This window comes from Salvelinus fontinalis, chromosome 22 (genome assembly GCF_029448725.1).
Source record: "Salvelinus fontinalis isolate EN_2023a chromosome 22, ASM2944872v1, whole genome shotgun sequence".
In the NCBI taxonomy this organism is placed as follows: domain Eukaryota; kingdom Metazoa; phylum Chordata; class Actinopteri; order Salmoniformes; family Salmonidae; genus Salvelinus; species Salvelinus fontinalis.
Window position 1 is genome coordinate 5379316 of NC_074686.1, and position 27771 is coordinate 5407086.

At 40.7% G+C, this 27771-nt stretch overlaps 1 protein-coding gene across 1 annotated transcript; it reads right to left on the reverse strand.

Annotated features, from left to right (window-relative positions):
* LOC129819611 (zinc finger protein 501-like) lies at window positions 1–26974 on the reverse strand. The gene is made up of 2 exons (XM_055876005.1): window positions 26385–26974; window positions 1–3207 (listed from the first exon to the last, which is right to left on the reverse strand). Exons 1-2 carry the CDS (start codon window positions 26743–26745, stop codon window positions 2216–2218), a joined length of 1353 nt encoding a protein of 450 aa, XP_055731980.1. The 5' UTR covers window positions 26746–26974; the 3' UTR covers window positions 1–2215.
* Window positions 26975–27771: the final 797 nt, after the last annotated feature.

Sequence of the window (27771 nt, forward strand, 5' to 3'; positions counted from 1 at the left end):
TTCAAATCCAATCAAGCTTTATTTATACAGCACGTTTCAGACATGGATGCAACACAATGGTTTCACAGGAAAAAAAAAGAAATATTTAGTACACAAAGAGGATAAAAAAACAATAACTGAAAGACTAATGAGCATTCTAAGGAAGTGCCATTGATTAAAAAAAAAGACAATTGGATGCAACATCCAACCCAAAATAGAAGCTTGTTTTACTCCAGTGTTTGTTAAGTTCCCCAGCAGGAAAACCAGAAATGTTCTGAAAGACACTATGGGGGTGTCCACTGAAAGTTGACTAGTAACAACAACTGGGACCTAAAAGACACCCACCTAGAGACCCACTAAATCTTCCCAAGAAGCAAACAAACTTAAAGACAAGAAGCAAACCAAAAAGGTAGAGTTAACTAAAGGTGTTGACTCTCCACATCGATCAGGACAACTGGAGCACTGGGCCAGACACTCTTAAATAAAACCTGGACCAGCTCAGGTGAAACACCTTCCGACTTACGAGCTGGACAAGCCAGCACAGGTGTAACACACACTGACAAACGAGGTGACACCAATCAGTGCGCCCTACATGCTAACGAGCTATACGCGCTATATGCGCTAACGAGCTATAAGCGCTGACGTCCAACCTCAAAACATAAATGGAAAAACCAAAGCCTGTAACACCTTCCCCCTTTAGACAACAAATATATCCTATATTTTTGTTGGACAAGTTTGCTCACCACCAACAGAAAACAATTTCCATTTCACATTATAATCAACCACAATTCTACTTTCTACAATATAAACATGGTGTCTACTGGCTGTCAACAAAAACATGAAAAACACATTTCTAAATAAAAATATGTTTGTTGAAAAACTCACTAGCTTCTAGAACTATCGTCCCCTTGGAAAGAGCCCAAACAAAACTCATCTTCAAAACGGAAAAACGTGCAATCAAAATAAATTGTTGTCCATGGCAATGCAAAGGCTAAACGCAAAACACAAATCTTTTTGACTGCCCATCCTTGAGACAATCAGCAACCAAGTTGTCCTTACCACAGACGTGTCTGATTTCAAGAGGAAACTCCTGCAATATCCATAGTAACTTCCACCTCACTGTGAAGCTTCTCTCTTTTCAGGGTTCACTAGATAGGCATGTTGTTGGATCAGGACCCAGTCCCCAATGTCATGCTCTAGTACTTTTGGTTTGGCACATCTGAGAATGAACCCTGATATTCTAAAAGCAGGGCAACAATGTCAATATAATTGTACCAAAAAATTGTCAGTTGGTTACATATATAATTATGATTACTAAATGTTACATGAAATGTAAATATGAAATATTTGGTTGCATAGTCTTATTTTCAAAGGCTTTTCAATCAATGTCAAAACACAGTTTTAATGTATCCAAATCAATAACCAATATGCAGAAACAGTTTCAGATAAATTCAAAACCTAAACATAAAATGGGCTATATACACAAACATCTGCCACAATAATCATATTGTATTTTTTTTAAACAAGCACCGTATAAATTTCACAAGCACCAAAAACACTGTTGTTTTGACAAGTAGCAATAAATCACTGATATCGATTAGGAGGGAAATCAGGTTGTATGTGCTGTTGAAACTAACACAACTAAAAAAACACATGGAAATGAGAGATATCTTTTACCTCACTGGTTAGAGAACAACCTGCAGAAGACAGTCAGCTACATTGGAGTGATGCATTTAAATGTAGGGGTCGCTAAACAAAGGAACGCAACACTTATTTGTCATCACTCATCGATATCATGCTAAAATCAATTGTGCCGAGAGGAGGGAGATGAGGTTGCACGTCCTGTTAAAACTAACAGCTCAAAAACCACACGGAATATGAGAATGTGTACATCACTGGTTAGAGGACAATTTGTAGAAAACAGCTAGCTACATTTGAAGTGGTGCATTTTGATTCAAGTGGGTCACCAACGTGGTAAGTGTAACACAGCTCTTTTTGTGTTAGTCACTTTTTGTTAAATCACATAAATAATACTCTTTCAATTCAGAGCCTGGATTTTCCCCCTGAGGCTAAAATCAATTGAACAGGGGGCAAACGTTTAGGGTTCTACATTCTGACATTCATTCAAATACTGCTACTACAATGTTAAAACATTCTATATTGTGACATTAATTCATTGATATCATGAAACAACTCCATGTATTTTTTTATGTTTGATGAGAGATCTTTAATCAGATTATCTCTGGTCACAGCTATAACGTTTATCTCCTGTGTGTGTTCTCTGGTGTATAGTCAGCTGGCCAGATGTAGTAAAACTCTTCCCACATTGATCACAGGTATACGGTTTCTCTCCCGTGTGTGTTCTCTGGTGTATCTTCAGATGGCTAGATGTTAAAAAAAACTTCCCACATTGATCACAGCTAAACGGTTTCTCTCCCGTGTGTATTCTCTGGTGTCGTGTCAGGTTGCTTGGCTGAGTAAAACTCTTCCCACATTGATCACAGCTATAAGATTTATCTCCCGTGTGTGTTCTCTGGTGTGATATCAGATTGCTTAGCTGAGTAAAACTCTTCCCACATTGATCACAGCTGTAAGGTTTCTCTCCTGTGTGTGTTCTTTGGTGTACAATAAGATGGCTAGATGTGTTAAAACTCTTCCCACATTGATTACAGCTATAAGGTTTCTCTCCTGTGTGTGTTCTCTGGTGTAATGTCAGCAGACCAGATCCAACAAAACTCTTGCCACATTGATCACAGCTATAGGGTTTCTGTCCTGTATGTATTCTCTGGTGCACTGTCAGATCTCCAGATTGACCAAAACTCTTCCCACATTGACCACAGCTATAAGGTTTCTCTCCTGTGTGTGTTCTCTGGTGTTGAGTCAGACTGCTAGATGAAGAAAAACTCTTCCCACATTGACCACAACTATAAGGTTTCTCTCCTGTGTGTGTTCTCTGGTGTAGAGTCAGATGGCCAGATGTACTAAAACTCTTCCCACATTGAATACAGGTAAAAGGTTTCTCTCCTGTGTGAATTCTCTGATGAATTTTAATGCCTGCCGAGGAGGTGAATCTCTTCCCACAGTCAGAGCAGCAGTGAGATTTCTTCCCTGTGGATCTCTGCTGGTGTTTCTTGATGTGTTCTGATGTGGAGAGACTCTTCTCTGCCTTGTCAGCATCATGAAGTTGTTGAGGCTCCCCAGAGGATCCACGGTAGTCCCGTCTCTCTCCTGTGTGAACAACAAAGTCAGACAGATGGTTAAAGGCCCACAACAGCGGAAATCCACTGTAAAAGGTGAGGCCAACAGCGTAGCCATGATGTTGTACAACAATTGACGTCTGTAATAAATGTAAAAATGATTTGACAATTGTCTTAAAATGAGCAAGAAGTCATATTTTGTCTTGTTTTCACATTAGTAGTGACATCGATGATTTTAGGCTAGAAATATGTTATTCATGTTGTTGAAACTCTAAGCAGTGTGCCAGACGACTTTTGGTCTCCAATATAGGCCCCTTTCTATGTTAGCTAAAATTGCGGCACGAGGGCGATGCACAGACAATATAGTTGTAGAAACTCCTCCCTGCTAATGAGGAAACCGATAGTTATGGATGTAGTATATCTGCCTGGAGCAAAAATGGTGAACAAAGATATTAGTTTTTTACAAAGTATTCTGAATGTGAATGGGGGAAAACTCAGGGAATTAACCTCCATTTCCTGGTTCCTTATGAGTGCATTTCACACTACTTTGGATTATAATTGTAAGGCTCGTTTGAATGTCCTGCTTAATATAATGTTTGTGTCATCCTCACAAATCAACTACTTTATACACTGCTCAAAAAAAATAAAGGGAACACTTAAACACAATGTAACTCCAAGTCAATCACATTTCTGTGAAATCAAACTGTCCACTTAGGAAGCAACACTGATTGACAATGAATTTCACATGCTGTTGTGCAAATGGAATAGACAAAAGGTGGAAATTATAGGCAATTAGCAAGACACCCCCAATAAACGAGTGGTTCTGCAGGTGGTGACCACAGACCACTTCTCAGTTCCTATGCTTCCTGGCTGATGTTTTGGTCACTTTTGAATGCTGGCGGTGCTTTCACTCTAGTGGTAGCATGAGACGGAGTCTACAACCCACACAAGTGGCTCAGGTAGTGCAGCTCATCCAGGATGGCACATCAATGCGAGCTGTGGCAAGAAGGTTTGCTGTGTCTGTCAGCGTAGTGTCCAGAGCATGGAGGCGCTACAGAGACAGGGCAGTACATCAGGAGACGTGGAGGAGGCCGTAGGAGGGCAACAACCCAGCAGCAGGACCGCTACCTCCGCCTTTGTGCAAGGAGTAGCAGGAGGAGTGTGACAGGTTAAAGGAAATACTAATAGCCTGTTATACATTAAACAGTATTAGTAAATTCATAGTATGTGAGGATTTTAAAACATCTAAGGTTAAGAAGATCAGGCATTCAGTATTAGTTGATAGATTAATAACTTATATAACTGTGTTAAAATCCGTCAAGCATACAAAGGGTACGAATTGTGAGAGGAATGTGTAAACGTTATGTTGATTACTTTATGTTGTCGTGGGTAAAAGTGTTAATCTGTGATCTACTAAATGCTCTTAATCTATGAGCCTGAGATCGATTGCTCTGGTCTCCACTCAAGTTCAGGGAGAATTCGCGGTCTTTTTCTCAATGCACTAAAGTTCTCATGAGTAAACATTCCGTATCACAATTGTGATTCTTTCCCCCCCTTTTTTCAGGGGTGTAACATTTTTGGAGGCTCCGCTGAGATAGCTGATCAGATGTCCAGTTTCCACATCCTGGTCGCTGAATTCCGAGCCAGCTAAATCCCCACATAATAACTCAGGCAGGCTGCAGTGAGGAAGGTGTTGCTGTTCGAGGAGAGCTGGAAGTTGGTGGTTAAGTACGTGTCAACTGAGGCCATTGATCGACCATCAGAGACAGTAAGGACCATCTAATTCAGAGTCAACTCCTGCACAGTAAAAGTTCCTCCTGTTCTGTCAACATGACAACCGCCTTGGAAGAACTACAGGAAGAGGTAGTAGGAGAATTGCACACCCTGACTAAAGACAAGTTACTAGAGATATGTGATTTCCTTGACATATCAGGCGAACAGAGAAGAGATGTTCAAGACAAATCCCGCATATCATTGATGACTCACATTATGAGGTTCCTTGAAAGAGAGGAAGTTGCAGAGTTAGAAGATGGCGGCATGTCGGAATTGTTGCTACTTAAAGAGACAATGACAGAGATGATAAGTGGCATAGATAACAAAACATGGCTAACTGACCATGATATTGAAACAGCCGGAACACATCACAGAATAGAGGAACTGAGAACTGTAACCCCACAACAAAGGGTGGGAACTGAGCAGATTACTGCAGCCAAAGCCAGTGATTCTCTGCGTCAGCCCCAACCCCATGCCAATCTTCAGGGGAGCGTGCCGCTCTCACCCAATGCACAGCCCAGCTCATACTGGCGCAAAGAGTTTAAAATATCTGGTCAGATAGGTGAACCGGGCCAGAAAGATAAACTGATTTTTTCCAGCCTTGCCCATCAGATCGAGAGTGTACTTAACAGAGGCTATCCTGAGGTAGAAATAGTAGACGCAGTAGTCAGGGCTATTTCTCCAGGCTCACAGCTACACAGTTACTTGGAAGGTAAACCCCAGCTAACTCTTCCCACACTTAGATGTATCCTGCGTTCCCACTTCCAAGAGAAGAGTGCTACAGAGCTTTACAAACAGCTAGCTTCAGAAGCACAGCATAGCAAGGAGACCCCTCAAAGCTTCCTGATGCGTGTTTTAGATTTGATGCAAAAAGTACTGTTTGCATCCCAGGAGTCAGAATCAGGGCTTAAGTATGACCCTGCTCTAGTCCAACGCATGTGTTTACAGACACTCCTTACAGGTCTCCAGAGTGACAGTATCAGGATAGACATGCAGCCTCTCCTGCTAGATAGCGAAACATCAGATGAGGTTTTGCTAGAGAAGCTTAACATTGCTTGTGCTAATGAGATAGAAAGACGAAACAAAAAGCGGTTTCATGCCCCACAGCCTGCTACAACTGTAAGTGTAGTCCAGTTAGATGATACGCCATCCACAAAGTGTCCTGTGAAGGAAGCCAAAGTCAAGATACCAGTAGAACTGTTAACAGAGTTAGCTGAACTTAAGACAGGTGTAGCTTCTCTAAAAGGTCTCAGTGCAGAGATTGCTCAGATTAAGGAGACATTACAGCAGCCTATGTTTCAGTCACCGCCTTGTGCCTATGCCCCACCTCCAGTTAGGAGGCCAGATTGGGGCCCCCAGCCACCTGTTTCCCAGCAGCAGTATTACAGCAACTACAGTCAGTCCCAAGCACCTGACCCTGCGCAGCATCAATATGCACCTAACCGGTATGCCAATCGCTCTGCTCAAGCTCCAAGGAGGTGTTTTGTCTGCCAGCAGGCCAGAACAGATGCACGCTGCACACACTGCTTCCGATGTGGGAGTGGAGAACATTTTCAAGCTGGATGTAAAATCCGGGGAGTCAGACCATCAAGGGAGGGCCATTTAAACGGGGAAAGGTTACCGCTGAGGGACGAGTGTTAACCGTAGCTACCAAAAAGTCCCAGAAATGTGCAAATTGTCCCAGAGAAGATTCATTTGAGAACCTGAAACAATGTTCATCATGTAAAGAGACACTGTACTGTTCCAAAGTATGTCAAAATCAACATTGGATTAAACATAAGGAAAAATGCACTCACCTGAAAAGTAACTCTACCAGTGGAAGGTTTTCCTGCACAGAGGAAAATGCCCACTCCTTACCATCCCTAGCTCAAGGTCGCCACCCCCGTAAGGTCACCTCGCTAGTCGGCAGACAGTGCCTTATTGAGTGTCACCTGAATCGCCACCACCTCCAAGCTCTATGGGACACAGGCTCTCAGGTATCGGTCATTGATGAACGATGGAAAGCGGAATCTCTCCCAAACGCAAGGCTGAGGGATGTTTCAGAAATCCTGGACTCACCTGCTGATCTCAGGTTGACTGCAGCAAATGGGACTGAAATGCCGTACCTGGGATGGATTGAAACAACTTTTCGGCTAGCCTCTGAAACTGACGAAACAAAGGAATTGATCATCCCAGTGCTGGTAATGAAAGGCTGTCACCTATCTCATCCCATTATAGGTTTCAATGTTATCGAGCACATCCTGACAATGACCGAAAAGACTAAACGATACAGTACAATAAGAACAGCTTTCCCAAGCCTCAAAAGAAACAAGGTGAGTGCTTTTATACAGGCTGTTAGCGCAGAACAGACAGATGAATATGCAGTGAAAACCAAGAAAGAGAAGGTTGCTATCCCAAAACACAGTAGCATTCAGATTGAGTGCCGCGTAGCTTCCCAGCCTTTCAAAGAGGACATGACAATGCTTTTCCAGCCAGACCTGAACCCGCAGTGGCCAGACGACCTTGAGTTCTTTGACACACTAGTCAGAGTCAGGAAAGGTGTTTTTCCAGTTATCAGGCTTGATGTCTCTAACCCTACTGACCACGACATTGCCCTGCTAGGACGCACAATAATCGGTACAGTACAAACCATTATGACTGTGTTACCTGCCCAAGTCTTTGAAAAAACTGTTACCCCAGCCACAGTGAATCACACCAGCGTTCGAACCCCATGTACTGCTACTGAACAGTGGGATCCACCAGTAGGTTTAACTCACCTAACTGAAGAGCAGAGAGAGGTTGTTAGGCAAATGCTAGGAGAAGAGTGTCACTCCTTCTCCAGGTCAGACAATGACATTGGCTGCATTGAACGATTGAAAATGACTATTTCTCTAAAGGACTCAACCAGTCAAGCGCACATACATGTCAGTGCCCAGGCCACTGTATCAGGAGATGATACCCTCTCTCCACTGGGATTCTCTGCCTCTAACCCTGTTACTGGGGCTGAGTCACTGGCTTGCTGGTGCTCTTTCATGCCGTCCCTAGGAGGGGTGCGTCACTTGAGTGGGTTGAGTTACTGACGTGAACTTCCTGTCTGGGTTGGCGCCCCCCCTTGGTTGTGCTGTGGTGGAGACCTTTGTGGGCTATACTCGGCCTTGTCTCAGGATTGTAAGTTGGTGGTTGAGGATATCCCTCTAGTGGTGTGGGGGCTGTGCTTTGGCAGAGTGGGTGGGGTTATATCCTTCCTGTTTGGCCCTGTCCGGGGGTTTCTTCGGATGGGGCCACAGTGTCTCCTGACCGCTCCTGTCTCAGCCTCCAGTATTTATGCTGCAGTAGTTTATGTGTCGGGGGGCTAGGGTCAGTTGGTTATACCTGGAGTACTTCTCCTGTCTTATCCAGTGTCCTGTGTGAATTTAAGTATGCTCTCTCCAATTCTCTCGTTCTCTCTTTCTCTCTGAGAACCTGAGCCCTAGGACCATACGTCAGGACTACCGGGCATGCTGACACCTTGCTGTCCCCAGTCCGCCCGGCCTTGCTGCTATTCCAGTTTCAACTGTTTCTGCCTGCGGTTACGAAACCCCTACCTGTCCCAGACCTGCTGTTTTCAACTCTTAATGATCGGCTATGAAAAGCCAACTGAGATTTATTCATGATTATTATTTGACCATGCTTGTCATTTATGAACATTTTGAAAATCTTGGCTCTCTCTAATTTTCTCCTTCTCTCTTTCTCTCGGAGGACCTGAGCCCTAGGACCATACGTCGGGACTACCGGCCGTGGTGACTCCTTGCTGCCCCCAGTCCGCCTGGCCTTGCTGCTATTCCAGTTTCAACTCTTCTGCCTGCGGTTATGGAACCCCTACCTGTCCCAGACCTGCTGTTTTCAACTCTTAATGATCGGCTATGAAAAGCCAACTGAGATTTATTCCTGATTATTATTTGACCATGCTTGTCATTTAAGAACATTTTGAAAATCTTGGCTCTCTCTAATTTTCTCCTTCTCTCTTTCTTTCTCTCGGAGGACCTGGGCCCTAGGACCATGCGTCGGGACTGCCGCCCGTGGTGACTCCTTGCTGTCCCCAGTCCGCCTGGCCTTGCTGCTATTCCAGTTTCAGCTGTTCTGCCTGCGGTTATGGAACCGCCACCTGTCCCAGACCTGTTGTTTTTCAACTCTTAATGATCAGCTATGAAAAGCCAACTGAAAATTATTCATGATTATTATTTGACCATGCTTGTCACTTATGAACATTTTTGAACATCTTGGCATAGTTCTGTTATAATCTCCACCCGGCACAGCCAGAAGAGGACTGGCCACCCCTCATAGCCTGGTTCCTCTCTAGGTTTCTTCCTAGGTTTTGGCCTTTCTAGGGAGTTTTTCCTAGCCACCGTGCTTCTACACCTGCATTCTAGCTGTTTGGGGTTTTAGGCTGGGTTTCTGTACAGCACTTCGAGATATTATCTGATGTACGAAGGGCTATATAAAATAAAATTGATTGATTGATTGATGAAGGGTTACCTTTATGACCTCATAGCCCAGGGCTGGGTTAGGAAGTCAAACTCTTCATATTCTTCACCTGTCGTGTGCGTTCGTAAGAAGGATGGGACCCTCCGGTTGTGTATAGATTACAGAGACCTGAACAGAAAGACACATCCCGACCGCCAGCCCATCCCTCGGGTCCAAGACATCATGGACAGTTTAGGTGGTAATTCCTGGTTCTCCCTCTTAGATCAGGGAAAAGCTTATCACCAGGGGTTCATCTCTGAAGAAAGCAGACCACTGACAGCATTTGTGACTCCGTGGGGACTCTATGAGTGGATACGGATGCCATTCGGCCTCATGAACGCTCCTGCAGCTTTTCAGCGGTGTATGGAGGAGTGTTTGGAAGGGCTCCGGGATGACATCTGCATTCCTTATCTGGACGACACGCTTGTTTTCAGTAAAACTTTCGACAGCCATGTGAATGATGTGCGAAAAGTTTTGAGGCGCCTCAGAGAGTATGGCATTAAACTCAAACCAAGTAAGTGTGATCTCTTTAAACCCCAGGTCCGTTATTTGGGCAGAGTAGTGTCTGCAGAGGGCAGCCGAGTTGACCCAGCCGATTTTGAAGCAGTAAGAGCATTGAAAGAAATCAGACCAGGGACTGTGGGCCAGCTCAGACAAATGCTTGGTTTACTCACTTACTACAGACAGTACATCAAAGACTTTTCTAGGAGGGCCAGCTGCCTGTATGACCTCCTGAAAGCAGACTCAGAGAAATTACCTGACCACCCACGGAAAACAAAAACAAAGAAACTAAGTCATGTGGTGCCCTCAAACAAGCCAATCCTGTGGACTGACCAGCATCAACAGGCACTTGAACAGCTGATTGAGTGTTTGCTTCACCCACCAGTCTTAGGTTTCCCTGATTTCACTCAGCCATTTGTTATACACACTGATGCGTCACACCAAGGCTTGGGAGCAGTTCTCTATCAAAAGCAAGATGGGAAGCTTAGGGTCATTGCTTATGGCTCTCGAACCTTAACAACAGCTGAGAAGAACTATCACTATCACTCAGGCAAGCTAGAATTTCTAGCTCTAAAATGGGCAATCACTGATAAGTTCCATGATTATTTGTACTATGCTCCGTTCTTCACTGTATACAGCGATAACAACCCGCTCAGCTACATTCTGTCTACTGCGAAACTGAACGCAACCACTTCCAGGTGGGTTTCAGAATTGGCTGATTTCCACTTCACAATAAAGTACAGGCCAGGCAGAGAGAATGGTGATGCAGATGCGTTGTCAAGGATGCCACTGGATGTAGAGTCACTGATGAGAGAATGTTCTGAGGAGCTTCCACCAGACACCATTGCCGCCACGATACAAGCAGTCGAGGTTCAGAAAGAGGCTGTTGTACCTTGGCCACTTTCAGCTGCAGCTATGTCAGTGTCAGCTGAAGGTGAGACAACCACTGCAACAACCAGCTCGATCCCAAAAGATAGGATAAGAGAAGCACAAGAATCTGATCCGGTCATCCGTCCTGTGCTCAATTTCAAACTGTCGGGTTTCAAACCGCCAGTTAAAGAGCAAAAGGAATTCAGTCCAAAGACAAAATGCCTGTTCAGAGAATGGGACAAATTGACAATAGACAGTGATGGCATTCTGTACAGAATCACTACAGCCCGCAAGCAGTTAGTTCTACCAGAGCAGTACAAAGGTAAAGTGATGGAAGAGTTGCACAATAACATGGGACACCAAGGTACTGACCGCACTGTATCACTAGTACGTGACCGCTTCTTCTGGCCATATATGCAATCTGACATCGAGCACTATGTGACTAAAACTTGTAGCTGTGTCAAGCAGAAAAAGCCAGCCCATGAAGCAAGAGCTCCTCTGACAAACATTGTGACAACACAGCCATTTGAACTGGTATGTATAGACTTCCTTCATCTCGACAGATGCAAAGGGGGATATGAGTACATCCTCGTGATTGTTGATCATTTTACACGTTTCACTCAAGCCTACGCCACCACTTCAAAGTCAGGTAAAACTGCTGCAAATCTCATCTTCAATGACTTTGCCCTGAAATTTGGGTTCCCGTCCCGCATCCACCATGACCAAGGGGGAGAATTTGAAAATCAGTTGTTCCATCAGTTAAAGAAACTCAGTGGCATGGCGGGGTCCAGAACAACACCCTACCACCCGATGGGGAATGGTCAAGTGGAACGCATGAACAGAACATTGTTGCAAATGTTAAAGACACTAACTGAGACACAAAAGTCAAATTGGAAGGAGTCTCTGAACAAACTGGTTCATGCCTATAACTGCACCCGTTGCGAAGTGACTGGCTATTCACCATTTTATCTTCTGTTTGGGAGATCACCCAGGCTTCCAGTTGATATGCTCTTTGGATTGTGCACAGAGGCAGGTTCCAGTAACCATCGAGACTACGTGGAGAACTGGAAACGAGGGATGGAAGAAGCATACGCAATTGCAAATGAAAATGCTCAGAAAGCTGCTGAAAGAAGTAAGAAGTACTATGACACTAAAGTTAGGAGTTCAGTGCTACAGCCTGGCGAGCGAGTTCTGATTAAAAACCTGACACCAAGAGGAGGACCAGGCAAACTCCGTAACTATTGGGAAGATACAATTCACACAGTAGTGAGACAAATGGGTTCAGACCTGCCGATTTATTGAATTGAGACCAGAAAAGGGTAGGGGACGCTCCAGGGTCCTGCACAGAAACCTGCTCATGTCCTGTGACCACTTACCTTTTGAGACACAACCAGAAATGACCAAAGATGACAAAAGTCTGAAAAAAAGGAGACATCAGCCTGCATCACATCCTCTAGATTCTGATGACAGCGGGGATGAATATGACCTTCATCATGAGCCGCTACAGGTTCCCACATCTCCTACAGTACCTGAGGAGAGGAATGCTGAACCAGCGAGAGAGTGGGAACACAGGCCCCCACCAGTGAAACAGACAGTTGCGGTGCCAGTACCTGATACGCTACCAGCACAGCCTCTTGTTGAAAAGCGGCTGGAGGAGACAACAACAGTTCAAGACCTGCCTGCTGAGGAGATGAACTTGCCTGCTGAAAATTTGCCTGATGATCGTCCACCAAGTGCCTTTCCTTCATTAACTGATGCTGCTGAACCTGAGGAACCAGCCTACCAGCTGCCACAAAGAGAGAGACACCCTCCAAGACGTATCACCTATGATCAGCTTGGTATCCCTTCCTGCTACAGTATCCAGCCACAGTTGTTCCCTGTCTACTCTGCACCATCACTGGTTCCATGGCTGCCATTACTACAGCAATGTTACTTTCAGCCACCTTACATGTATGGGCTTCAGCAAACATGAGGCTACAGAGTTGACATGTTTGACCATGGACTACTGACTGATTTCACAGACTGTCACGAGACAATTTGCAGACTATGCATTTAGATCATTAAAATTGATGGACTGTTTATCAATAGTATGAGAAAGGACTGTTTATGTTATACAGCTGGTCAACAGATATGGACTGTGAATAACTTGTTAGTTAGATTTGAACTGTGACCCCTGCTCAAGTACTACCTTACAGAAGAGGATTTTCGAGGTCCAGTGCATACAGACTGTTGAAGACAATGTTTGTAATGTTGGGACAACATTTATTTTGTCGGGGAGAGTGTGAGAGGTTAAAGGAAATACTAATAGCCTGTTATACATTAAACAGTATTAGTAAATTCATAGTATGTGAGGATTTTAAAACATCTAAGGTTAAGAAGATCAGGCATTCAGTATTAGTTGATAGATTAATAACATTTATATAACTGTGTTAAAATCCGTCAAGCATACAAAGGGTACGAATTGTGAGAGGAATGTGTAAACGTTATGTTGATTACTTTATGTTGTCGTGGGTAAAAGTGTTAATCTGTGATCTACTAAATGCTCTTAATCTATGAGCCTGAGATCGATTGCTCTGGTCTCCACTCAAGTTCAGGGAGAATTCGCGGTCTTTTTCTCATTGCACTAAAGTTCTCATGAGTAAACATTCCGTATCACAATTGTGATTCTTTCCCCCCCTTTTTTCAGGGGTGTAACAGGAGCACTGCCAGAGCCCTGCAAAATGACCTCCAGCAGGCCACAAATGTGCATGTGTCTGCTCAAACAGTCAGAAACAGACTCCATGAGGGTGGGAAACTAGGTACAACATACTATTAAATTCACACCTCACTGGAAGCCCCTCCTTCAACAGGTGATGAGCGTGAGGCTTGGATTTATTCCTTAGGTTTAATACCGCTCTTCACAGAACCAGGAAGGGGTGGGGCCAAACAGGTGTTGTACCTCGTTTCCCTCCTTTAGGGAACAGTAATTATAGTGTTAGGTTCTAATTTTTCAGAGTACATGACTCACGGACACTAGAGAAGCTTAACCAATTTTAATTCTTCCCGAAGGGTCTTTACAGCTGTAATTCAGACAAAAACATGTTCTCACCATCACAAGTATATATACCCCACTTTGGACACTCCTCCTTCTCTCCAATCCTTACATCTTCTGGTTCGACAGGAAGAGGGTAACAGGATACTAAACCCTTATTACTCCCTTCAGGGGATCTGACCTGACCTCCTGACCTCAACCCCTCCTTCGCCTAATCCACAGATGTACATCCACTTCCCCTATAGCAATCCTGTGTTCTCCTCCTGTCCACCCAGCACATTCCACAGCCATTCTGTCTTTCTACAGATCTCACTCCTTTATATACTCTGCGTCTGATCTAGAGGTCGACCGATTATGATTTTCAATGCCGATACCGATTATTGGAGGACCAAAAAAAAGTTGATACCGATTAAATCGGTCGATTTAAAAAAATATATATTTGTAATAATGACAATTACAACAATACTAAATGAACACTTATTTTAACTTAATATAATACATCAATAAAATCAATTTAGCCTCAAATAAATAATGAAACCTGTTCAATTTGGTTTAAATAATTCAAAAACAAAGTGTTGGAGAAGAAAGTAAAAGTGCAATATGTGCCATGTAAAAAAGCTAACGTTTAAGTTCCTTGCTCAAAACATGAGAACATATGAAAGCTGGTGGTTCCTTTTAACATGAGTCTTCAATATTCCCAGGTAGGAATATTTAGGAATCAATGTGGAAAACTGATTGGATTTGCAAAAAGTCATCAACGTCAGGATGCGGACGTAAAGGTAATGGCGGACTGAACGAAATTATGTAGAGCACCTCAAGATAAAACGTAATATTCAATATCGGCAAGTTAGACTCAAATATTAGCACTACATAATCTGGTGGGTGACAACCTTCAATCTGGATAATAACACAAAACAAATCTTAAGACTAGAGACATTTATCGACAAATATTACGAAAACAAGCAACACCCAAACATGATGGAGAGTAAGACAGGGGAACCGATTTCAAAACGCAAACGTGACTCTTCTACAGACACAGACAATTTAATATTTTCACCACCGGGAATGGTAAAGGTCAAAACCGATCTGTTAAAATCAATAAATGACAAACTGGGTATACTTGAATTAGTTAGTAAGGATATAAAAGAGTTGAAGGCAAGCCTCGAGATGAGTGATGAAAAAGCTGTGACATTGGAGAAGGAAACACACAAGCTAAAAGGGACAGTCAATAAGATTGAAACCGAAATGAATGAAATTAAAAAGGAGAACACCGTTCTGAGGGAAGCCTTACTGGACATACAAACTAGATCAATGAGAGAGAATCTGGTACTTACAGGTATCCAGGAGATAGAAGGGGAAGTTCCTGAATCTGTAGTTAGAGAGTTCCTCCTTACAGCGCTTCAGATCCCACGCGAAGTTATCGACAAAATCCAACTTGAACGTGTACACCGATTCGGACAGAGAGGCCAAAGGTATGAGCGTGCAATCGTTGCCAAATTTGCTTAATTTAAAAGATAAAATAATGGTTAAAAGCCTGGGTAAGACTTGCTGGGACCAAAATGAATGATCAGTTTCCGAAGGAAATTGCAGAACGACGCAAAGCTCTGTATCCAATTTTCAAAGAAAATAGATTAAAAGCTAAACGAGTAGCTCTCGTCGTTGATAAACTATATATTGATAACCAGTTGTTCAGAGACACAAAGACTACTCCATGGTTATTAAAAAAATTACCAAGTTCTCATAGATGAGGAAAATAAACACAATTCTAGCCCGGTTATGGATTGTAACAATACAATAAAAAAAATATAGCTTTTCTATATATCTTCACATATAACTATTTGAACACACAAGCACTAATTCAACATAGTGAAGATAGAAACTAAGTAAACAGGAGGCACAGTATGTGTGGATGGTGTGGTGTGTGTTTATTTTTTATTTTATTTGTTATGTTTCGAAAGTTGAGTGAGTGAGTAATGAAATGGTTGCATATCCCAGAGCCAATGTGATGCCTTGAGCCGGGGTATGAGAGGGCTTTCAATGTTGTTCAGATGATGGATATACTTTTATAATGAATTATACGTCTTATTTATTGTCCTATCATGGTGGAACAGTTTTAAAATAAATGATACATTTGATTTGTTATTGTCCTACCATGGGGAACTACATTTTTTAAATAAATTATATCTAATTATTTATTTATGATCCTATTTTAATGGTACGTTCCATGACCCTATACCATAGATACCCACCTGAATGACCCAGATACTAAGGAGAAGTCCCTAACTGTTTTATGTGCCTGCTGTCAGCGTTCTGTATGCAGCCAAAATGAGGTCAGAGACCAAGAGCAGCACTGCCCCCTCAAGATTCTGAGCCTGCTTGGCAGGGTTGGTCCTGCAAAGCCAAAGCCCCCTAAAGGGAGAGCATACTACACAAAGAAATTCTCAAAGCTGCTAATGAGAACCTTGACGACCTTGTACCTAGCCGGTGGGGATTCCGGTGGGGTGCCCCCACCCAGGCAGTGGCAGTGCTGGCAACACTAGCTGCAGTAACCCATGGGGAGGGGGTCACACTCGGACATTCAGAGAGGGGGTATATTATTGTGACCCTAGTGGCACAAAATCAAAGTCGGACTGCATGGAGATGCTTGGGAATATGGTCAATACGGGTGACCGTATTGTGGGTGTTTCAGGGAAAAGCTATACATTTGACCTCCATCATCTAGGATGTGACAATGGTAAATAAAATCTCTCAATTTTTGCCCATTTTTTGCATGGTCTTGCAGGCCTTCTCATGCAGCTGCAAGTGCATTTGTAAATCAAGATCTATCTTGAGTTGGGCTCTGGGTTGGTGCAACTGTTGAGAAAGTGAGCTTATGGTTGTGTGGGGGTAAGGGTTGAGTGTGTGTGGGTGTATGTGTGTATCCCACAACGGTTGCGAAGGAGTAAAAGATGTTAGGGACAATAGAGGATGATCCACAGCTATATATAATACAAATCGAGGTGAGGGCGATGGAAATGCATTTGGCAGTTAATCTACTTCAATTCGGTAAATGGCACTGTGTGCTCTTTTCAAAGGATGGATCCCAGTCGGTTATGGGTTATGGGATACAGGGGGTCGAGGGTGGTCTGCCGGGCATTGGGATGACAACCCAACTCGGGATGAGGAGGGCTTTTAGCGGGTGGAATAGTAGGAACCAATTGGAGGTTTACTTAGTAGAAATGCAAATATCATGGTACAGCTATATACACACTCAATCATCATGTTACTTTTTAATGGTACATTTACAAACATATATTTTGATAAAAATAATTGAAAGTCGTGTCTCATTATGGTAAGTGGTGAAATAAGTATAGCCAGTTACAATTATAATGGCCTAGCAGATAATAAGAAAAGACAATCAGTATTTACCTGGCTAAAAGAGAAGGAATATAATATCAACTGTTTACAGGAAACCCATTCAACAGTTTTAGATGAAGTTTTGTGGAAAAAGAACTGGGGGGGCGAAATATACTTCTCCCATGGGCAAAGAAACTCAAAAGGGGTGATGGTTTTAATTAACAATAATTTTGATCCAAATGTGCAAATTGTCCAAACAGATCCTCAAGGTAGATGGATTATTTTAAATATGTTATTGGACAATAAACAGATATGGCTTATTAACGGTCTGAATAATGATGATCCAAGCTTCTTTGAAAATATATATAAGAATTTATCAACTCTACAAGCAACATTAGACTATTATTATGGTGGGAGATTTTAATACGGTCTTAAATACCTCTATGGACCGGAAAGGAAATCACACTACAAACTATCACCCTCAGGCACTTAAGGAAATCATGAATGCCATGGATATATTGGAATTAGTGGATATATGGAGACTTAAATACCCTGACCTAGTGAGATATACATGGCGGAAGCTTAATCAAGCTAGTCGCCTTGACTACTTTCTTATACCATTCTCTCTGGCACCAAAAGTTTAAAACGTGTTGATAGGGGACAGAATGCGGTCGGATCATCACATAATTGGCATATTTATTACTCTTACAGAATTTCCACGTGGGCAAGGATATTGAAAATTTTATCAAAGCCTACTAGATGATAAATTGTTTAGAACTAGGACAGAAGAATTTATAACAGACTTTTTCAACATAACATAGGTACAGCAGATCCCCATATTGTATGGGACACTTTTAAACGTGCCTTTAGAGGCAATGCAATTCAGTACTCATCTATAAAACAAAAGCAATTTAGATCAAAGGAGTCCATATTAACAAAGGAAATTGAAGGACTAACAGTACAGTTTGATAGCAATAAAAACAGTACCATAGAGGCACAGAATAAGTTAGACGAAAAACAAAAAGAAATGGAGGAACTTATTCAAGAAAGATCCAGTATAATATATTATAAAAATAAAGCGAACTGGATGGAATATGGGGAAAAATGCACCAAATTCTTTTTCAATCTTCAATATAGAAATGCTACCAATTTTTTTTAATTAAAACTTGTTACAAATGATGAGGTCACGCACGATACACCAAATGATATTTTGAAAGAGGAAGTAAAGTACTTTAAGAATATGTTTTCGTTTCAGGCTCCTCCATCTCCACTAACTGAAACTTATTGTATACAACATCTGTACAGAAAGACTCATGTGAAGGTCAAATTACAGAGGAGGAACTGCTTGATGCAATTGGGGCCTTTAAGGATGGGAAAACTCCAGGGCTGGATGGCATACCAGTGGAAGTATACAAAACTTTTTTTGATATACTCAAAGGACCATTATTAGCTTGTTTTAACCACTCCTATATAAATGGTAGATTATCAGACACGCAACAAGAAGGTCTGATATCATTGTTACTGAAACAGGACCCAAGTGGTATATATAAAGATTGGAGAAAAATTGGAGACCTCTTACAATTCAGTGTTGTGATGCAAAAATCCTAGGAAAATGCTTGGCGCATAGAATTAAAAAAGTATTGTCAGATATTATTCATCCTAATCAGACAGGTTTTTTACATGGACGATACATTGGAGATAATATAAGACAAGTACTGGAAACAATAGAACACTATGAAATATCGGGGACACCAGGCCTAGTTTTCATAGCTGATTTTGAAAAGGCTTTTGATAAAGTACGACTGGAGTTTATATATAAATGCCTAGAATATTTCAATTTTGGGGAATCGCTTATAAAAGGGGTTAAAGTTATGTATAGTAACCCTAGGTGTAAAATAGTAAATAATGGCTACATCTCAGAAAGTTTTAAACTATCTAGAGGAGTAAAACAAGGTTGCCCGCTATTGGCATATCTATTTATTATTGCCATCGAAATGTTAGCTGTTAAGATTAGATCAAACAACAATATTAAGGGATTAGAAATCCGTGGCTTAAAAACGAAGGTGTCATTGTACGCTGATGATTCATGTTTTCTTTTAAAACCACAATTAGAGTCTCTCCACGGCCTCATAGAGGATCTAGATACTTTTGCTATCCTCTCTGGATTAAAACCAAATTATGATAAATGTACCATATTACGTATTGGATCACTAAAAAAATGCACATTTTACATTACCATGTAGTTTACCAATTAATTGGTCTGACGGAGATGTGGACATACTCGGTATACAAATCCCAAAAGAAAGAAATGATCTCACTCCAATAAATGTTTATAGAAAGTTAGCAAAAACAGATAAGATCTTGCTACCATGGAAAGGAAAATACCTGTCTATTTGTGGAAAAATCACCCTGATTAACTCTTTAGTTATATCACAGTTGACCTATTTGCTTATGGTTTTGCCTACACCTAGTGACCTGCTTTCTAAATGATTTGAACAAAAAATATTCAATTTTATTTGGAACGGCAAGCCAGATAAAATTAAAAGGGCCTATTTATATAACGAATATGAATTCGGAGGGCAGAAATGATTAAATATTAAAGCATTAGACCTCTCACTAAAAGGCATCAGTCATACAAAAGTTATTCTTAAATCCAAACTGGTTCTCTAGTCAATTGGTATGAATGTCTCATCCTATATTCAAGAAGGGCCTTTTCCCCTTTATTCAGATTACACCTGCTCACTTTCGGTTGTTTGAAAAGGAAATAATCTCCAAAATATCTTTTTTTTTTAAACAAGCCTTAGAAAGTTGGTTGCAATTTCAGTTTAATCCACCTGAAAGGACGGAACATAGTACAACAAATATTGTGGTTAAATTCAAATATACGAATTGATTAAAAAAAACTGTATTTATCAAAGAAATGTTTACAAAAGGTATAATTTTTGTGAATGATATCATAAACAGGACTGGTGGAGTTGTCACACATGCAGCTAACACAGACATATGGAAATGTCTGCTCTCCCCAAAATTACAACCAATTAATTGCAGCATTACAACAAAAATGGAAGAGGCAAGTAGAAGGGGAAAAAAGTAAGGAACTTGTATGTCGGCCCTGTCTTAAAGAACATAAATGGTTAAAGAAAAGTGTGATAAATAACAACATATACCAATTTAATTTAAGGACCAAAAACCTGACAGCTGTGCCATATAAATTGCAAAATAGTTGGGAAGAGATTTCGATGTACCCATTCCATGGCACATGGTTTATGAATTGATACGCAAAACAACGCCGGATTCAAAACTTCAAATTTTTCAATTTAAATTACTATACAAAATTCGTGTAACTAATAGAATGTTATATATATGGGGGATACAATCTTCCCAGCTCTGCAGATTCTGCTGTGAGGAGGCAGTCATTAGATAATTTATTTTGGTATTGTCCATATGTAGCTCGTTTTTGGTCACAGGTCCAGGAATGGCTGAAGAATTGCAACATTTGCGTAGAACTAACGCTACAGATAGCAATACTGGGTGATTTGAAAAGCCATAGTCAATCAATTAATAATATAATAATTATTTTTGCAAAAATGTTTATTTTTAATTTACAATCTGTAGAAGCTATGAGAATAGGAAGGTTCAATTATTTTGTGATGCATCACAGCACAGTTGAAAAATATGTGGCAGGTAGAAATCCGAAATGGATGATGTTGAGAGATAGATGGGAGGGGTTGAATGGAGCTGAAGGGTGGGACTAATAACAAGATAAACAATGTAAAGCATACGGGATCTGTAAAATGTATATAGGTTCGGAACTTTTGTGAAATAGCATAGTTACAAATAGAAATCAAACTGGATGGACATCAGAAATAGAGGAAGGACTAAGAACAAACAAGAGAGAACTATTGTAAAGTAGACTGTGTCTGTAAAATGTGTATAAGATGTATAAATTGAAGGTAAAAGCAGAAGTGTTTATTAGTTTACTCCAATTGAGGGATCGGTGGTAGGGTTTGCAGGGAATAATAATAAAGGTATATTCTTTAAAAAGTATGTGTGTCTATATAGGTATGTGTATGTATATATGTGTATATGTATGCATGCGTGTATGGATATATTTACCCAAAAAATATGGGGGATTGGAAATGATGCAGACAATTACATTGGGAGCAACATTCTTTCCGCAATATTAAGCTGATCCACCCCTTAGAAAGAAAAAAAGAAAAGAAAAATATATATATATTCCCAGGTAAGAAGTTTTAGGTTGTAGTTATTATAGGAATTATAGGACTATTTCTCTCTATACCATTTGTATTTCATATAACTTTGACTATTGGATGTTCTTATAGGCACTTTAGTATTGCCAGTGTAACAGTATAGCTTCCATCCCTCTCCTCGCCGCTACCTGGGCTCGAACCAGGAACACATCGACAACAGCCACCCTCGAAGCAGCATTACCCATGCAAAGCAAGGGGAACAACTACCCCAAGTCTCAGAGCGAGTAACGTTTGAAACGCTATTAGCGCGCACCACGCTAACTAGCTAGCCATTTCACATCGGTTACACCAGCCTAATCTCGGGAGTTGATAGGCTTGAAGTCATAAACAGCGCAATGCTTGAAGCATTGCGAAGAGCTGCTGGCAAAACGCACAAAAGTGCTGTTTGAATGAATGCTTACGAGCCTGCTGGTGCCTACCATCGCTCAGTCAGACTGCTCTATCAAATCATAGACTTAATTATAACATAATAACACACAGAAAGACGAGCCTTAGGTCATTAATATGGTCGAATCCGGAAACTATCATCTCGAAAACAAAACGTTTATTCTTTCAGTGAAATACGGAACCGTTCCGTATTTCATCTAACGGGTGGCATCCATAAGTCTAAATATTCCTGTTACATTGCACAACCTTCAATGTTATGTCATAATTACGTAAAATTCTGGCAAATTAGTTCGCAATGAGCAAGGCGGCCCAAACTGTTGCATATACCCTGACTCTGCATGCAATGAACGCAAGAGAAGTGACACAATTTCACCTGGTTAATATTGCCTGCTAACCTGGATTTCTTTTAGCTAAATATGCAGGTTTAAAATACACTGCTCAAAAAAATAAAGGGAACACTTAAACAACACAATGTAATTCCAAGTCAATCACACTTCTGTGAAATCAAACTGTCCACTTAGGAAGCAACACTGATTGACAATAAATTTCACATGCTGTTGTGCAAATGGAATAGAAAAAAGGTGGAAATTATAGGCAATTAGCAAGACACCCCCAATAAAGGAATGGTTCTGCAGGTGGTGACCACAGACCACTTCTCAGTTCCTATGCTTCCTGGCTGATGTTTGGTCACTTTTGAATGCTGGCGGTGCTTTCACTCTAGTGGTAGCATGAGACGGAGTCTACAACCCACACAAGTGGCTCAGGTAGTGCAGTTCATCCATGAGGTCATCGTCCTCATTCCGCAAAAATACAGTGACAATGTAGCAAATAACTCACACAAAAACAAACAGAAGAAAATGTAATTCTACAGACCAACTGCATAGCTACATTTAGCCTCTGCATTATTATCATTATTATTATTATTATTAAGTAGTAGTAGCATGTTTACCTGTCTGTAGACAACATGGACAGACATTGTCACACAAAACAGAATTGTAAATTACACCATGACAGCGCAATACACAAGGGGTGGAACAGTGGCAAAGGTACCCACAGGACAAACAGAATAATATTAGTCTGAGGAGAGATTACATAGCATTAATACAACAAAAATAATTCTAAACACAGTGGCCAGGAGTTGATATTGCTTACTTGATTTAAAAACTATTGTTAGAAAACTAGCTATGTACATATGTGAATATGTGAATTTTGTTTTTCATTCAAATTCTTAAAGATTCTTTAGGCATTTATATAAAAAACAATATTTAAAAAAAAGCTTTATAAAACTTGCAGTGTGGGTCAGCTCTTACCATGGGGAGTGATTGATACAGTAGCGGCCATATTAATGTGAGATTGAGACATTGCAACGAGTAGCGTACAGTGTCTGAGATATTCTGTCAGCTCCCTCCCAAATAGTCAAACAGACATCAGCATGAGGCGTTCAATGCTATTTATTTTTTCTTGTGGATTATTTTGTTTAGTGACGACAAGCCTGTTTGGTGTTGGTTTGCAGAAATCATGCTCTGTATGGATTTATTAAATGGCCCTATTATTTTTTATTTATTTGATAAACCAAACTGGTAATCAGATTAGTTTACAAAGAAACAGGTCCAAATGTGTAACAAGACAGTTTGTCAGTCTACTTGAAATCATACTGCTTACTCTTGCAATATTGAAAGGTTTCTTCTGTAAAGTGACATTAGAAAACCACTTTTCAACTTTCTGCACTACTCTTATTAACCAGATGCTAGTTTTTATTTTTATTTTTTCACATTTCACCTAGAAAGAATAATCAGACTCAAATTTTTCTTAAATGTTTTGTTTTATGGAAATTGTCTAATATTGTTATTGGTGAGAATACCACAATTGTGTAGATTTTATACATTTTATTTTTTAAATCTAGCACAGGATTTTTAAATTAGCGCAGGAACATGTAGAGGATCTGTAGATATTCACTCTGCCATGTAGTAATGATGTTGCAGGGCAGAAACATGTTTTTTTTAGTCGGAAGTCGGAAGTTTACATACACCTTAGCCAAATACATTTAAACTCAGTTTTTCACAATTCCTGACATTTAATCCCAGTAACAATTCCCTGTCTTAGGTCAGTTAGGACCACCACTTTATTTAAAGAATGTGAAATGTCAGAATAATAGTAGACAATGATTTATTTCAGCTTTTGTTTCTTTCATCGCGTTCCCGGTGGGTGAGAAGTTTACATACACTCAATTAGTCCCATTGCATTTCTGAAGACAAAGGAATTCTCCGGTTGGAACATTATTGAAGATCTATGATAAAAACATCCTAAAGATTGATACTATACTTCATTTGACATGTTTCTACGAACTGTAATATGACTTTTTTGACTTTGTCTGAACTAAGCGATCGTGCATTGAGCATTTGGATTACTGGGCTAAACGTGCGAACAAAAAGGAGGTATTTGAACAAATTATGGACGTTATCGAACAAATCAAACATTTATTGGGGAACTGGGATTCCTGGGAGTGTATTCTGATGAAGACCATCAAATGTAAGTGAATATTTATAATGATATTTCTGACTTATGTTGACTACACAACATGGCGGGTATATGTTTGGCTTGTTTTGGTCTCGGAGCGCAGTACTCAGATTATTGCATGGTTTGCTTTTTCCGTAAAGCTTTTTGAAATCTGACAAAGCGGTTGCATTAAGGAGAAGTATATCTATAATTCTGTGCATAATACGTGTATCTTTTATCAAATTTATTATGAGTATTTCTGTAAATTGATGTGGCTCTGTGCAAATTCACGGGATGTTTTGGAGGCAAAGCCAAATGTAAACTGAGGATTTTGGATATAAATATGAACTTGATCGAACAAAACATACATGTATTGTGTAACATGTCCCGGGAGTGTCATCTGATGAAGAATATCAAAGGTTAGTGATTAATTTTATCTCTATTTGGTTGGAAAATGGCTGTATGCTTTCTGTGACTAGTTGCATTATAAATTAAACTGTTCCACAAAAATGTGCATATTAAAATCATAACTGGCACACAGATTGGTAGAAATGGTCAGATAAATTTGCACTCCAACTGGAAAAGGTTGCCGACTGCTGGTGTAGTCTATTACTAGTCTATCTATCTGTAGTCTATTAGTCTATTATTGAAAACTTCAGGAGCAGAACGGCAGAATTTACGAAGTCCAGCAGCGGAGGGGTTCTTCTGGTTAGGTTGGGGCGGCAGCATAGCCTAGTGGTTAGAGCGTTGGACTAGTAACCGAAAGGTTGCAAGATCGAATCCCCGAGCTGACACGGTACAAATCTGTTGTTTTGCCCCTGAACAAGGCAGTTAACCCACACAGCCACAACTTAACTGACTTGCCTAGTTAAATAAAGGTTACATTTAAATAAATAAAAAAGTGTTTCATGACAAACCATTTTTTACAAATCTGTCAAGTCACCAACTTTGAGAAGGGTTTAAAACAAAGGTTTCAAACCAATTCATTCATGAAAAAAAAAAGCTGAATATTATACAACAGCCCTAACAATTTGACCCCCACAGGAAATCTACACTGGCAGTTATAGAATATACTATATAGCGTAGAAACCTGGTTAAACTATCATTATGACGTCATGGATGGATAATAGAATATACTATATATCCTAGAAACCTGGTTAAACTATCATTATGACATCACGGATGAATTCTTGAATATACTATATAGCCTAGAAACCTGGTTAAACTATCATTATGACATCATGGATTAATTCTAGAATATACTATACATCCTAGAAACCTGGTTAAACTATAATTATGACATCATGGATGAATTCTAGAATATACTATATATCCTAGAAACCTGGTTAAACTATCATTTTGACCTCATGGATGGCCAGTATTTGTATTCATAGTGTAGTGAATTCAGGGGGATAGCCCTGAGCTGAACTCAAACCTGGGTCGAGTGACTGTCAAGTCAACGCCTTATAACTGTTACGCCAAGATGTCTTAACTTCTTGAGGAGGTCGCTAGGTGTTGGGTTTCGGTTTCTACAATATCGTTCTCTATGAATTTGAGAGTGGTTACACTTCACCTTCCCCCATCCCTCAGCTGTTTACCAAACCAAGTCTCTGGGCAGCCATTTTGTTGCTGTTTAAAACAAAAACACAACCCAGCAATCTGCAGTTCAAACAATAACAAATCTGTCATTCCACCACTGTTTAGGTAATAAGATGATTATGGGGTTGGAGAAATGTAACTACAGAGACACAGACCTATGGATGCAAGCACTGACCATCCATGATATCAACATTATAGTTTTAACCATGTTGAGGCTATACAGTGTTGATTTACATTGTTTCTAAACATTGGAGTAAAAAAAGCTTATTTGGGAATCTGATGGGGTACAACAGTTGAACTAGGCTCATGAAGCATGTGTTATATTCTTCAAGAATTAATGGCTATAAATACATTATTTAAAAGTCACAATATGGATGTAGCAATTGCAGATTTCCGCTTTAACACCAAACATCAGTTCAACAACTGCAGAGTTTGTGCCTCTGTTTTTAAGACAGTACTTACTAGTTTTAATCAGGGAATGGTTTCTCAAAACCATCTTATGGCTAAGTTCACCGTTAGAACCATTGGATGCCTTAAGATGCGTTTGGGAAACCGGGCCCAGATATGCAGTTTCCTCCTCTTCTTCCTCCTCCTTTTTCGATGCAACAGTCATCTCCCACTCCTCTTCTTTCACTCCATAAACTGCATCCTCCTCTCCTTTTACTGTAACATCCTCCTCTCCTTTTACTGTAACATCCTCCTCCTCTTTCACTCTGAACGCTTCTTTTTCTTCTTTAACTGTAACAGCCTCATCCTCTTCTTCTTGTTTTACTGTGATATCCTCGTCGTCTTCTTTAGCAGGAGAGTAGCTTAGTGAACTCATGGTCGGAAATGTTAGCTAGCTAGGCTAATGCTAACTTAACCAGCCCACTAGCTGAATAATAACAACACCGTAAATATGAAATTAAATAGGATAACTAACTAGACGGCAGAAGTGTGTTTAAAACACAGTGGCTAATATACACTAAAGAGTCCAAAGAGCATTATTGGTTCGGCTATTTTGTCTAGCAAGCTATCGAGGTGGCTGACGTACTGTTGCTGATGTTGAAATAGTTCCGTCAACTAGATTATACGTCACACCAACAGCATTGCCTTAAAGTGTCACATCGCCATCTGCTGACTGGAGTGGGTAACGCAGTTGACAAAAAGTGTAGGAAGCATGAGTTTTTACTCACCAGTGTAACAACACAGTGTGGTTAAAAACGTATTAACTGAGTTGTAGTCACGATCTGGTTCCCTATAAGTACAAACAGTTATGTTTTTGCGTTATTACATATTTTTTAAACTTATTTCAGGATATCTTCTCAACTAACCACAATGCACTATTCTCAAAGTCATATGGCGGATCTACTCTGTGCTACAGAGTTTGTATGCTAGCTCGGTGACTAGCTCAAGCTTGCTAACGTTAGCCAAACCTCATGCACTTTGTAGTTGTGTTATCTAGTGGGAACCCGTTAGCACGGTAGGCTCTGGTGACTTCTTGCCGTGGGCTCAAAACAAAAGAGAAAATCACACCTGGGGCCTGTTGCACAAAAGTAGAATTAAGACATCCGGGATAAATGACTCAGCTGAGCTCAATGAGGCCAAAACATGTGCGTCCAGGCTTAATTGGTTGCACAAAGACCAAGCCAGGATGAGCAGACACGGATTCATTAAACCAGGTGAAACCAATCCTGGATAGGTGCGCGGTCACGGCTCACTCAAATAGACCCCGCCACAGATCACAGATTAACTGATTTACCATGGCAACTAGAGCCGCGTACTTTTCCCCGTCGGAAGCACAAATCCTCATGGAGGCATACGAGGAGGTAAAAGATATAATTAAGAAGAAAGGCAACACCGCCACAGT

Coding starts and splice junctions, on each gene's coding strand:
- LOC129819611 (XM_055876005.1), bottom strand. CDS start 26,745: ATGAGTTCACTAAGCTACTCTCCTGCTAAAGAAGACGACGAGGATATC. Junction 3,208..26,384: donor CCATTCCCTGATTAAAACTA/GTAAGTACTGTC, acceptor TTGTTCACACAG/GAGAGAGACGGGACTACCGT.